Source organism: Haemorhous mexicanus, chromosome Z, assembly GCF_027477595.1.
Source record: "Haemorhous mexicanus isolate bHaeMex1 chromosome Z, bHaeMex1.pri, whole genome shotgun sequence".
In the NCBI taxonomy this organism is placed as follows: domain Eukaryota; kingdom Metazoa; phylum Chordata; class Aves; order Passeriformes; family Fringillidae; genus Haemorhous; species Haemorhous mexicanus.
Window position 1 is genome coordinate 78161367 of NC_082381.1, and position 12831 is coordinate 78174197.

Below are 12831 nucleotides of genomic sequence, written 5' to 3' on the forward strand. Positions count from 1 at the left end.
TTTCCAGCCTAAAAGTTTCTCTGATTCTACTACAGAAGGGTTAAATGGCACACTTTAGAAATTATACCAACAGACACCGAGTCTCTAATGTGGGAAAACTACGAAACATCTGTGTGCTCTTGGATTTCTCGTATCATTTTTTTCTGTGTAAGATCTGATACTGGCTGTGTAAAGACACCAGATTAGACTAGACATGTGATTCTGTTCCTGCCTTTTTGTCTTGAACTGTTATGATTGCAGGCAGTTGGACACCAGGCCTGCAGTGCATAATGGCCTGAAATCGCTCCCACTTGAAGAATTTGAGGCTGTTACCATTTCAGACAGCAGCAGGACGCACGGACGAGGCTTAAGAACTTGCAGCACAGCGCGTCTGGACGGAGGGACAGCAACACCTATTTGTGCTGACGCTGCACTTGGTTCACGTCAGCCTGGGAACAATCAACCCTACTTGATATTTCATCTTCTTTTTAAAAACAAAGAAAGCCAAAAAAACCCCACAGCAGGCACAGTACTCACGGGAGCTCACCCGTGACCGAGCCCCCGCACCCGCCGCGGCTGCCCCGCCCGCTCTCTCTCCCTCCCCGCGGTCCGTGCCCGGTTTCTGCCCGAGTCCCCTCCCATGGCCCGCCCCGCGGGCGCGGAGCCGGCCCCGGCCCCATCCCCGAGCCGTCCCCGCCGGCCGCCGGCGCCGCTCCATCCCTGTCTCGCCGCGGGAAGCGCCGCCCGCCCGGACCGGCGTCCCGAGGCCCCGCTGGGCGCTTCGGGGGGCAGGTTTACAGAGCCGGCTCCGGCGTATATAACATATATGATTACGTATATAGAGAGAGATGCGTATAAAAGGGTGCTTATACTGACCTCATGATGAGAAACGAGCCAATTCCTGCTTGCAAAGCGAATGTTTTATGTGCAGGCATGCGATGCTCCTGTGCTGGCTGTGACAGACCCCGGCGGGGTGCGAAGGTGCCCCACCTCCCCAAAGGAAGAGACTGGCCCGGTGGTCCCCGGGCTCTGCACCAAGCTGCTCACCTGCAAGAACAGACCATGCCCAGGCCCTGCCGAGGCTCCCGCGGCAGCACGTCAGATCCCAAGGAGGAATGCTTCACAGGTAGGTTTTGTTAGCTATTGTCTTTTACGGGTCTCTTGTGTTCTCCCCGGTTTTTTTTTTTTTTTTTTTTTTTTTTTGGGAATGGGATAAACACAAAGAATGTGCCGGTTGGTAACAGTGCTGTGTGTAATGAAGAACAAGAGCTTGGCTGGCTGTGCTTTTTTATTACATTTTTTTTACTGGCAATCTGTCGGAAACCTCCAATTCGTATCTTATTCGAGGAAAGGACACTACCAGATGTGTGTTTGTGGACTCTCTGTGTTTCTGACAGCGTTAACTCCCCCGCCATTTGAGCTTTCTGCAGCTTTCCTAAATGCTGGGCCTGACAATGGGTAGGATAGCACTTGCATTCCTGGCCATACCTGGAAGCAACACTCATTTTCCTGGGCATTCACGCCCTGACGTGCCCTGCACCTTGAGAGCAAAACTGCCCTGCTCTAGCTCCTCAGACTGATGCCTGTCTGCAGAGATGGACAGCATTATCCAGGTAGTGAGGTATTTAGGTAGTGAGGAGAGCCGTGAATTAAGAGTCATTTATCAGTATCAGTAAAAACTGATGAGGATACCTAATGAAAACAAGTGCTAATATTAAGGACATTTTGCAGATAAAGCCACCAACCATTTTTTACTGCAGGGGTTGATGAATGACCCAAAATTACCAAGAGGACTTTCAAGGGCTAAGCCTGATGTTATGACTGATACATTTTAGAGAGGTTGGGCTATTTTATCAGTTGACCAGCCTTTCCATTTTTGCTTAATATTACAGTCCAGCCTACTCACTGAAATTTATGGATGTGTGAGTGTTGTTGGATCATGACCTTATTACCTGTACAGTTCAATTTCTGCACAAACCCTCTGAGGGTTACTTCTGTGTTATCTTGTAGGGATTTATGAAATTTAAATTTGGCACAATGCCCTGAAAAGGGTGACAGTTTTTATGCTTATGAATTTATTGCCCTTGCATTGGGTATTTTACTGGCTTTTACAATAGATTAAAAATTCTGAGCAGTGGGATGTTTCTGTGTTTCTAAAATAATTTTTGGTTACACTTTTTGGCACAGTCCTGCTGGTCTACTGACACAGTTACTTCTGGTCTTGTAGCACTGCTAAAATTACACTCCAGTGATGAGACTCTCAAAAATACTTCCTTCACTCTAATGTTTGAATAAAGCCAACTGGGTTACATTTCTCTCAGAAATTATGTTACAATGTTCCTGAGATAGGGTAATTTTTAATGCCTGTTTATGTTCTACCCATATAAAGATGAGAAGTGTGCTCTACAGAGGTGAGTGGGTGTGACATATGCTATATCTATAAACACTTCCACAGGCTGTCACCTGACATGGCTGAAGAGAAGTATTTTAAATTTTAAATCTCATCTCTCACATGGCATGCGATAAACCACAGTGGGAGCTAGGAGCATTAGATGGAAATTTTTTGATAGAAGAACCATTTCCACTCTAATCCCAATCTGTGCTTAGAATCTGTAGCATTGAGAAGAGTGATTTAGGAGAGGATGAACATGTCTTAAAATGTTAAGAGTCTGATTATTCAGGACTGTGCCCTCATGAAGAGTCCTTTCTCTCATAACTGCTGCCACTGATGACAAGGAAATTATTTATGTGGGTTATGAACTATTTGTATAACAAAGAGTGTGCAATATCAGAGTCCCAAAAATGTAGTAAAGCTGTCCTAGGAAAAAATCCCTCATAAGTTTTATTTTGCAAATTGTCAATTAGATTAACTGTATTCTTTCTGAGGGCAATGAAACAGAAACTGCCTCCCTTGATGATGTACTCTCTGCTGATCCAAACAGGGAGGTGTGAAGTTATTTATTGGCTCCCCAAACTGTATTTACAGGATGCTGTGTGAATCCAAGATAAGCAATGTGCACTTCATGTTTAGTACAGGGTGTTTGAACAGAGCACAGTGCTGTGTCCAGCTGCCTCTTCATGGGCCACTGAAATACCGTTGCTCCTGCAGCAAGTGCAGCCAGTGGCCAAATATCAGTGATATGTGTTTAAGTTCTCTAAAAGCAAAACTCACAACAGTGGGTGGTCCCTTTCTTTTCAAATAGTAAAAAACTTTGCCCAAGATTTCATCTCAATAGTTTTGAAGTACTTTATTTTAACAATACTCAAATATTTTTTTGCTGTTTAGAATGATTTCTATTGAACTTATTTGGAAAATCAGGATTCATGAGGAATTGTTGGAAATTTGTTGATTCACTGACATTCAGAAGAGTATTATAAAAGAAAAAATTCCATTAGCATACAGATCTGGAACTATGACTAAGATACTGAAGCTGCATGTTGCTGTATAGCAACATGCATCTCTGATACCTTTGTGTATGGGAAACTCTTCTGATTAGAATTTCATTTGATTTATGACCTTATTTCCCTTTGTGTATGGGAAACTCTTCTGATTAGAATTGAATTTGATTTATGACCTTATTTTTCTTTCTTATTTTACTTTTAGTGTTTACAGATTAAATAAAACCCATTATGTACATATAATAGATATAGATGGAAATTGAAGCAATTAACCTTGTATTACAACGTCTCTAGCAAAAAAAAAAAAAAAAAATTTAAATTTGCTTGGAAAATCCTCAGTCATGGTATTAAAACTGATCTTATGTTTTAAAACAGTTGTCTTAGAAAGCATTAAATATGCTTCATAAGAAGAATCAAAAGTATGAAGGCTAATAGACGGGAATCTGAAGGTAGGTTTTCAGGTCCACATTTAGAGCTTTACTCAGTGACCTGTTTTATCAAAGGTGCTGCCAGCTGTGTGTGAATTCCATCGGAATGCTCACCTGCCCACCACTTCTGGGAACACACCTGTTACTCGGGGTCAGCAATGGGAAATTTCATAAGCCCTTTCCCATAGTTCTTTTAAGTTGATCCATTTTATTAAGTTGGTTGCATGAAGTACTGTTCTAGGACACCCCCATTTTGCCTCATGTCGTCTATTTAAGTTTTGGCAGAGGAAAGCCTGGCTTACGTAGTGGGGCTACGGAGGGACCCAAGATGTTGGCTGGCAGCACTGTGGCACTTTCATTGGCTCTGAACTGACTGTTTAATGTTGTGAGCTTCCATGAGTATTTTAAAACCAGAAACTATAGTTCTGTTGCAGGTTTGGCAAATCCTGTTCTTGATTTCTCCTTGACAGAAGCCAAAAAGTTTTTTGTTAACTTCCACCTAATTTTAGATGAAAATGGTCCATCACTGGAAATACCGACAGATGTCTTTCGTATTAAAAGCCAGAAGCAATATTTAGACATGAGCCCAAGCTTAGAAAACAAAATATTTTGTTAATTTATCTTGTTTATTTTTTTCACAGTATGTATTTTTCTTCTGCCTGTTGCAGTTTTGCTGTCTAAAGTATTGATAGTTTTCTATGTTTTTGCAGCACTTTGAATAAAAATTGGTCATATTATTACATAGTTTAACTCTGGTGTTCCTTGAAGTCACTAAAGTACAGATCATCATCTAGCATAGTGAAAATAATTTATTTCATGAAATTCTTTAATTAATTTTATTTATCAATATAAGTTTCTTGATCCATAACTCCCACTTAAATACTAGTCCATTGTTGCTTCTTTTCTTTCATGTATATTGCCACAACATTTTGTCTTAGTGTTTTTTCAAGTAATAGCTGTACTTAGCACATACTCATTAGTGACAGAATCAAAGTTTTTCTGAGTGTTTTTTTTTCCTTATTATTTTAGTGACATAAAACTACTCCTGGGGAGGTAGTAACTGAAGTGACATTAAATCTACTTTTCTTCTCAACATCTTCCCAAATTACATGTTCTCATTGAGGTAGTTTAGATGTGAAACAATCAAAATGGCAGTCTTATGTGCAAGAATCTGTTATTATTGATTAACTTTGTTTGGTTAGAGTTCTGTGGGAACCAGCAATCTAAGCTGTAACATCAAAATACAGCAGTGTCTCTGCTTCTGTTTTTGCAAATTATATAGCAATAACATGCAAAGCTTCCAAAATATGCTATAGCATATCAGAGCACAGAAACTTGATCATTCAATGTCATAGCTTTATCATTTGATAGGATAAAATTATAAGCTAATTACAAATTTTAGCCTTTGTGTGTTGTGCAGTGCTTACTAGGATGTTGTAAAGCAAAAGTTGGATGCAGCTAAAGGTTTTGTAAGTCAGTGAAATTATTGGGACATTATACAATTTTCAACTATCATATTCTATTTGAGAAAATTTTTTTCTGATTAAGAAGGGGGTTTCTGTTTGGTTTTGGTTTGTGCCATTATTTTCCTTTTTGTTTGTTTTATTTATTTATGTTGACCCTGGCTTGATGCTAGGTGTCTACCAAAACCACTCTTTCACTTCCCTCCTCAGCTGGACTGGGGAGAGAAAATTATGGAAGGCTCATGGATTGAGATAAGGACAGGGAGAGAACACTCAGCAATTACCATCACAGGAAAAAGAGGGAAGTCAATTTAGTTTAATACCAGTCAAATTAGAAATAGTATATGGTAGTGAGAACTAAACCAAATTCTTAAATAAAAAAGTCTTCCCACCCTTCACAGCCTTAACTTCACTCCCCCTTTCTCTACCTCCTCCCACTGGGCAGGTGCATGGCCAATGGGGGTTGTGGTCAGCTCTGTCACACCTTGTCTCTGCCACTTTTTCCTCGTCACAGGAAGGACTCCTCACACTCTTCCTCTGCTCCAGGATCATTCCCACCGGAGACAGTCCTCCATGAACTTCTATAACTTGAGTCCCTTCCACAGGCTGTTGTTTTCCATGTTGTTTTCATCCACTGTGGACCCACAGTGGGGTCACAGGTCCTGCCAGGGAACCTGCCCCATTTGGGCTGCTCTCTCCACAGGCCACAGGTCCTGCCAGGAGCCTGCTCCAGCACAGGCTTCCCACGGGGTCACAGCCTCCTTCAGGCCCATCCACCTGCTCTGGTGTGGCTCCTCCAGGGGCTGCAGGTGATCTCTGCTCCCCCCTGGACCTCCCTGTGCTGCAGGGGCACAGCTGCCTCACCATTCACCTTCTCTCTCTCCTCCTTCACTGACCTTGGTGTGTGCAGAGCTGTTTCTCTCTCACATTCTCACTCCTCTCACAGCTGCAGTTGCCCTTGTGCAGTACTTATTTGCCCTTCTTAAATTCATTATCCCGGAGGTGCTGCCACTGCTGGGCTCAGCCTTGCCAAGCAACTGGTTCATCCTTTAAAAAATGTGTGAGTTTTTGCTATCAATATGAATTAAAGCATGTTCAGTCTTCTGGCCAGTTTGTTAATGATGAAGATGCAACAGATTTAATTTTTAAAAATTGAAAATGTAAAAATTAACTGTTTCAACATCAGAAATACAAAACTACCATTGAGATCACAAGTCCTATCTTACATTCTGAAGGATTTGAGCATGGTTTTTTGCATCACTTTGAGAGGAATAGAGAAACAGTACTGTCATTGCTTTTGGCATTATTTCAGGTGTAGGACTGCCTGAAAATTAGAAACAGGTGCTTATATTCTTTTCTTTTCTTTTGAGGGTCCTTAGCCCTCAAAGGTTATGGATCATTTGTCTGTGTTTAGGGTAGGATGGAACAATAATAATAACAACTCTAAAATTTTCTAAATCATCAGGGTCCCACTTATTTTTTAATGTATGTATTTTGTGAAGTCTCAATTGCTTTAGAAAAGGCAATAGCAATGGAAGTGAAGAGTGGAATGTCACAGCAAAGAGAGAAGGACTCATATCTCATGGACAATGCTGGCTTTTTAGGATACAAGCAAATCTGGTAAAAGCAATTTTACATTATTGCTTGTATGTTGTTCTGGCTAGTGCTCCTAAGGCATCAGCCAACATTTACTTTTCCCAAAATGCTCTTTCAAGTGGAATGCAGTCACGATCCTGTAACCTGGGCACCTTCCATGTCTGGTAGCTCAGGTGTGAGCACATTCTATAGTGCTTCTGTGCAGGACAGGAGGCTGGAGCCAGGACACCATACAGGTGAGATCTCAAAGAAATATTTCTAATGCATCTTCCAGGCAAGGGCCTTTTTGGTCTTTGAATACAGCAAACATTAGATTTCTGATTCAGCAGCTTCAGGGGAACTGTAGCAAGGGAGAGAGAGCCCAATCTGTGGTGATAATTCATGTGCAGACAGACAGGTTCTGTGTCTGCACTGTTGGCTGAGGCTGGTGGGTTATTCCAGTCCTTGCAGCCAGAGGCAGCTCATTTGGCATTATTTTCTGGTAACTTTTCCAACAGCCTCTTATCCACAAGTGCCAAGCTGCCGAGGACTGGAGTGGCCCAGTCTGAACCAGGCACTAGCCAGCCCATGTCTGTCAGTGTCCTGGTGGTGATGATGGAGAATGGCTCCAGCCCACCCATTCCTGTTCTCTGTCTGCATTTGCCTGCGCCTGGCCTTGGCTGCTGCTGTTCCTGGGACTGAGTCTGGCACTGCATGGCTGGGTGCACTTCTTTTGCAGCCAGCACAGCCACCCTGCCAGAAGCAGACTTAGAGCAGGGCATGAAGGGGAGAAATGCAGAGGGACTGACCAGTGCTAAAATTATCACGTCAACATGACTGTGGTAACTCCTTGATGGCCTTGTGTTACATCCACAAGAACTTCTGGGTGTCTTTTTCTGTGGAGATCAGCTGCAGATATGTTGTGCCTGAATATATGAGAAGCTGAAAATGTAAATGGAAATTTATGCTTAGGATACATATATACTTAACACAAACATATTTTTAAAACCTTGTTATGAACGGCCTGCTTGAGCACTGGAGATCTTACTGATGAGCTTCGTGGAGTATGCTTCAGGAATTACAAAAAGGTTTTCTTGACTGGAGTAGAAGCATTATAGAACTGTACAAACTATAAATAACTGTGGCAGCCTCAGCAGCCTCTGACTTAATCTACAGGCAGCTCTTTGGCTCAAGAGCAGTAGGTGAGATATATTCTTTATATTTACAGCAATATTAAAATATGGATATTTATCTTTGAAGGGTACCATTATTCTGTAGCTTCATGTGTTTCTGTTGGTAACTAAGCAGTTATGTTTTTTTTTTCTTCAGGAACTTTTGGGTTTTAAAATATTATTCTTCTTTTGGGTTTTAAAATATTATTCATCTCACTGTTTCAAATGTAGTGGGCTTTCTTAATTCCTTCAAATCCCCTACAGCCTTTTAGATCTAGGAGAAGTTAACTCTGTGAGAGAAAGTCAATTCCTTCACAGCAGTTCACTCTTTGTTAATTCTATTCTTTGGAGTAGAAAATATACCTTTAAAAATAGTGCAAACTTCTGAGCTTGAGGATTACTGAGAAGAATATGAAAGTTTCTACACTTACTCTTTACTTTTTGTGTTTTTCCTTCATTCGATAAGAATGCCAGTTTTGAGTTTTTGTTTGTTTTTAAGGAGACAGAAAAAAGCCTATTCTCCTCAAAAAATCATATTTAACTGAAATACTATTGTTCCTGTGTGCCACTCCCCTCTAGTGAATAGAAGTGAAATTGCTTCATGTTGTATCATGCCATTGACCCCCTAGCTGCAACCAGATTATGGAATTTTTCCTCAACTTTCAATGACAGAGAGTTATCTTTATTTCAATGTGAACAATGTGAACTTTTCTGCTTTTTCTATTAAGAAAGAAATAATCTTTCATTGCAAAGCATGCTAAATTTGTTGAATCCTGTCCTTTGCACACACACAATGCCCAAGTAAAAATAAAATTAACGACAGCAACACTGTAGTAGTTATTCCTCTGTCTGTATATCCCTGCGTTTCATGATCCTTGCCTCTGTTTGCATACACAAAGCATTTATTTTAACAATGTTTATTTTTTCCTTGGTAGTTGAATACATTTTTGGTGTAGTAATCTTAACTCCTCCATGATAGGTTGATGTTTGCTTTATTAAACCTTTGAGTAATTGATAGTAAAGCTCAAGTTGTTTGGTCACAGATAGGTGTGCAGTTCTAGAAAAAAATATCTATCCACATATTTTCATTTGGATGTTTTTGTTGAAGAGGTAACCGAGGAAGAGTTTTACAAAAATGTTGTGTATGTGATAAATATTCTGTCAAATGTCAGCAAACAAGGCACCAAGTGTGAGATTTCTCTGGCCAGAGGCCAGTCAAATAGCTCAGCAGTCACCCTAGTCTGAACTCTGTACTTATCAGCCATGGAGAGAAATACATGCATTTAGCTTTCCATTTGTCATCTAAAGTACACAGCTAAAATATGCTCATAGCCAGAATCTGATTGTTTCTATTTACTGCACATGACAGATGTATCGAGCTAGAATGAGATGAATCCTTTATGGGGTGTCTTTAAAAAAAAATCTGTCTGTGTCTGCTTTTTTGCCCAATAATTGTGCCCTTAATTCTTATAATAAATGTTCATTAATCAGTGGTGAAAACAGCTTTTTCTTTTACACTGACAACCACATTTAGTCCATTAGAGTTGCACTGGCTGTGGAGGTCACAAGCCTAACAAAGTAAATAAACAGCCTGAAGAAGTCGTATGAGATGTAGAAGTAGTGAACCCTAAATCAACATAAACTGTGATGTGAGGCAAATGTATGCAGAAAAATACTTCATAGAAAATAAAGAGCATAGATCCAAGATATTTTTAGTTATGCCTGAGAAATGCAGAAAGATGCAGAGGTATGCTGAGACTAAAATTTGCTCTAGAGAGCTCCATATGTTTATTTACCATACACATACATTAAAACTGACCCTAGACATCCACCTACCTAAAGCTTAAAGAGCAAAATGCATGAATGTAGCTGAAAGTGTAACAAGTGTAACACATGCTCTTGTTTTCCTTCCTTTAGGGATATTTTACATTTCACATCCTTGCTCTTTTCTGCTATGCAAAGACGCTGTTCACCCTTGTTCCTAAAGGATGGCAGATGTTTCTTGTAAAGGTTGAAGCACTTTTTTTTTTAAAAAAAGAAAAATTTAAAAAATATGAGGCCAAATCCCATGGCATCTAGTTAGGCAAAACTCACACTCAGATTTGGGGATTATAGCCTTTTTTCCCTAATGTACTGTACTGTACATCACTGCATCTCTTTAGTTTCTTCCTTTGTAACAAAAGGATAAACTCCTGTTTATTATTGCACAGCATTTTCAAAGCTCTGATTTATAAATACTATTATGGAATTGTTATTCAAAACTATCTCTTCTCTTTTCCAGAGAAATCAGTGCTTGCCCAGCCAACATTTGTTTTTGAAAAGAAGGACCGTTCTTTGAAGGTAAAAAGCCTTTTTTTCCCCCCTTTTTCATTATTGATAAAAATTGGTGAGAAATAGGTATTCTGTAGACAATTATCCTAGCAGCAGTATAAGATTTTAGCCCTGGTTAGCACTTTTAATAAATGGTCTGAAAATAGAACAAGGAATAATAGAAAACAGAAACAAGACAATGCATATATGCTGGACTGTTATAGTTTGTGTCTCCATCTAGAAAATGATTGTTCTATTTCCTTGACCTTTCCATGCTTATTTTTTTTCCAGCGGCCTGCAGAAGACCCCATTTGCAAAGCTGAAAATGGTAATCACCACCTCACTGAGACAGCATAATAGAGCTGAGTTATTCATAGGTCTGCCTGTTTCCTGTCAAAACAGTGTTTGGACTCCTTCTATGAGCAGGGGCAAATCCCAGTTACCAAATTAAGATTCTATGGGTTGTAAGCCACCTACTCTGTCCTAATATATATGTCCCTGTCTTCCCTCAAGAGTTCTTCCATCTTACCTCTCAAATCTACAGAAAGACAAGCTCCAGAAGCCCTGAAAATTGACCAAGTGTATTTATCAGCTATATGAACTCCTAACTGCCTCCTTCTGTTTGCTTGGGTAATGTTATAATGTAGCTCCTCATTCTTAATGTTTTCTGAGCCCATGGGCTATGAACTGATTCTAAGTACTTGCTTTAGGTTCCCTGAGCTTAGTAGAAATAAAGACTCCCCAGGGCTTTGTGGCAGGTATTGACTTAGATTCCAAAGCCCTCTTGCTCTGAGATACTGCCTTAAAGTTGTTCTCCAAGTCCCTCCTAGAATTTATTTTGTTCAGGTTTAAAATCAGTATCATAACATAGTGCTGATGCCTCCTGTTAATTACATTATATTTTCTTCTCTCCAGATTTCATTAGTTGTTCCAGAAAACGTGCAAGATCATCATCTTTGACTTTCCAGAAGTCTGACTCTCAGTCTAACACTGGTATGACATTTACCTCCAGTCATGTTTTGATTGGAGTTCTGTATTCTCATCTGGCAGTGAAAAGAATGAATTCCCCCATCTAAGAAATGCTTCTGCATTGTAAGCATGCTGCAAGTCATGAAAACTTAAACATTGATACTTGCTGGTAATTTCCAATGAACATGTTTTTAATTAAAAATACATTCTTTTTTCCATACTTACATAATATTACATAAAGTAGTGAAAAATCTATAAATTTCATATAATTTTCCTGAATTGCTCACATAGTCAAGGGAGGATGAGGTCATGAAAGGAATTATATCCCTGGCTTGTGGAAGAGGTCAGTGTTCCCTGGGCAATCCTTTAAGATGTAAAGCAGTTTCCAGAAGGGCCCTCCTGCCATCCAGCCATGAGCTGACTGGAAAGGCTCATTAGGGACTGTGCATTGTTTCCATGGAAATGAACACGAATCACTGAGGCTACTGTGCAGAAGGACTCATCTGTTTTTTACAATCTTTATTTAACATACAGACGGTACCAAAAAGGTACTTCTGAATTGAGGCATTAATATACATACAGTGGTTTTTTTAATCACATCTGAATGTACCCAAGAGGACTTAAGCTAAGTTTGGTTTACTCTGAAAGTTAAACTGGGATAGATTTGTGAGAAATTTAGGGCATGCCTATACCAAAAAAGCAGAGTGCAGGAGGAAGCTGGAGTGTTTTCCCTCTTGACTGCCCACACTGTTTAAGGGATAGGTCACTGTCTGGCTGTGTTTTGAATCTTTCCACCTGGCAGTCTCCAGGACAGAGCTGATACAGAGAGGGTTAGCTGTGTGCCTGGGCCAGGCTGTGCTGCTTGGCCTCAGAGGCTTCCTGGGGTCAGCAGCGTAGACATAACCTAACAGTCTGCTTCAGAAAGATGGTGGGTAGCAGATAATAATTTATTCTGCTGTCAATGAAAGCTTGACATCAGCCTGGCTAACCCTAAAACTGGTCTTTTTTATTCTGCAAAGAAGTGATAATTTATTCTCTTATTCTTTTAGATACACCTCTCACACAGCAAAGAGGGAGATCATCTTCATTTAACATCCTTCCTACTTTCCCTCCCTCCCAGACAGGTAAATAAATATAAATATTTACATAGAAAAGCAAGTATTAGCCAAAATAAAGATGTGTGCAGAAATGCTTTTCCTGCAAGACAAAGCTGAAGTGTGTTGGGCTAATCTGGTATTTAGATGGAAGAAAGGATGGAAAGCACTGGCATTTCAGTAGTCAGTGAGATTTTTTTTAAAGTTGGGGAATCCTCTGGGGCAGGAGTGGAATCTTTCAATAATTTAAGAGTATGAATTTAGAGAGTGTGATACAAATTATACTTAAAAGCCAAAATGAAATGACGGTAATTACATGAATAGTTTGCTTGCAATATGATGGTGATGGTTCCTCCAGGAATATAATTTTCTGTCCTAGGAGCCTGTCTTCCACCTAACCAGGGATCCAGGGAATATCCTCACTCTCTTAGCACTAAGAGGA

The 12831-nt window shown here is 40.2% G+C and overlaps 1 protein-coding gene across 1 annotated transcript in view; it reads left to right on the forward strand.

Moving 5' to 3' along the window:
• The first annotated feature begins 682 nt into the window (after positions 1 to 682).
• The window catches only part of RANBP3L (RAN binding protein 3 like), a 32149-nt gene continuing 20000 nt past the window's right edge, over positions 683 to 12831 (forward strand). Inside the window, exons 1-5 of the mRNA XM_059836479.1 lie at positions 683 to 1105; positions 10298 to 10356; positions 10618 to 10654; positions 11242 to 11319; positions 12345 to 12419. Coding sequence (XP_059692462.1) covers positions 859 to 1105; positions 10298 to 10356; positions 10618 to 10654; positions 11242 to 11319; positions 12345 to 12419 — 496 coding nt within the window. The 5' untranslated portion in view covers positions 683 to 858. The remainder of the gene's footprint in view (positions 1106 to 10297; positions 10357 to 10617; positions 10655 to 11241; positions 11320 to 12344; positions 12420 to 12831) is intronic.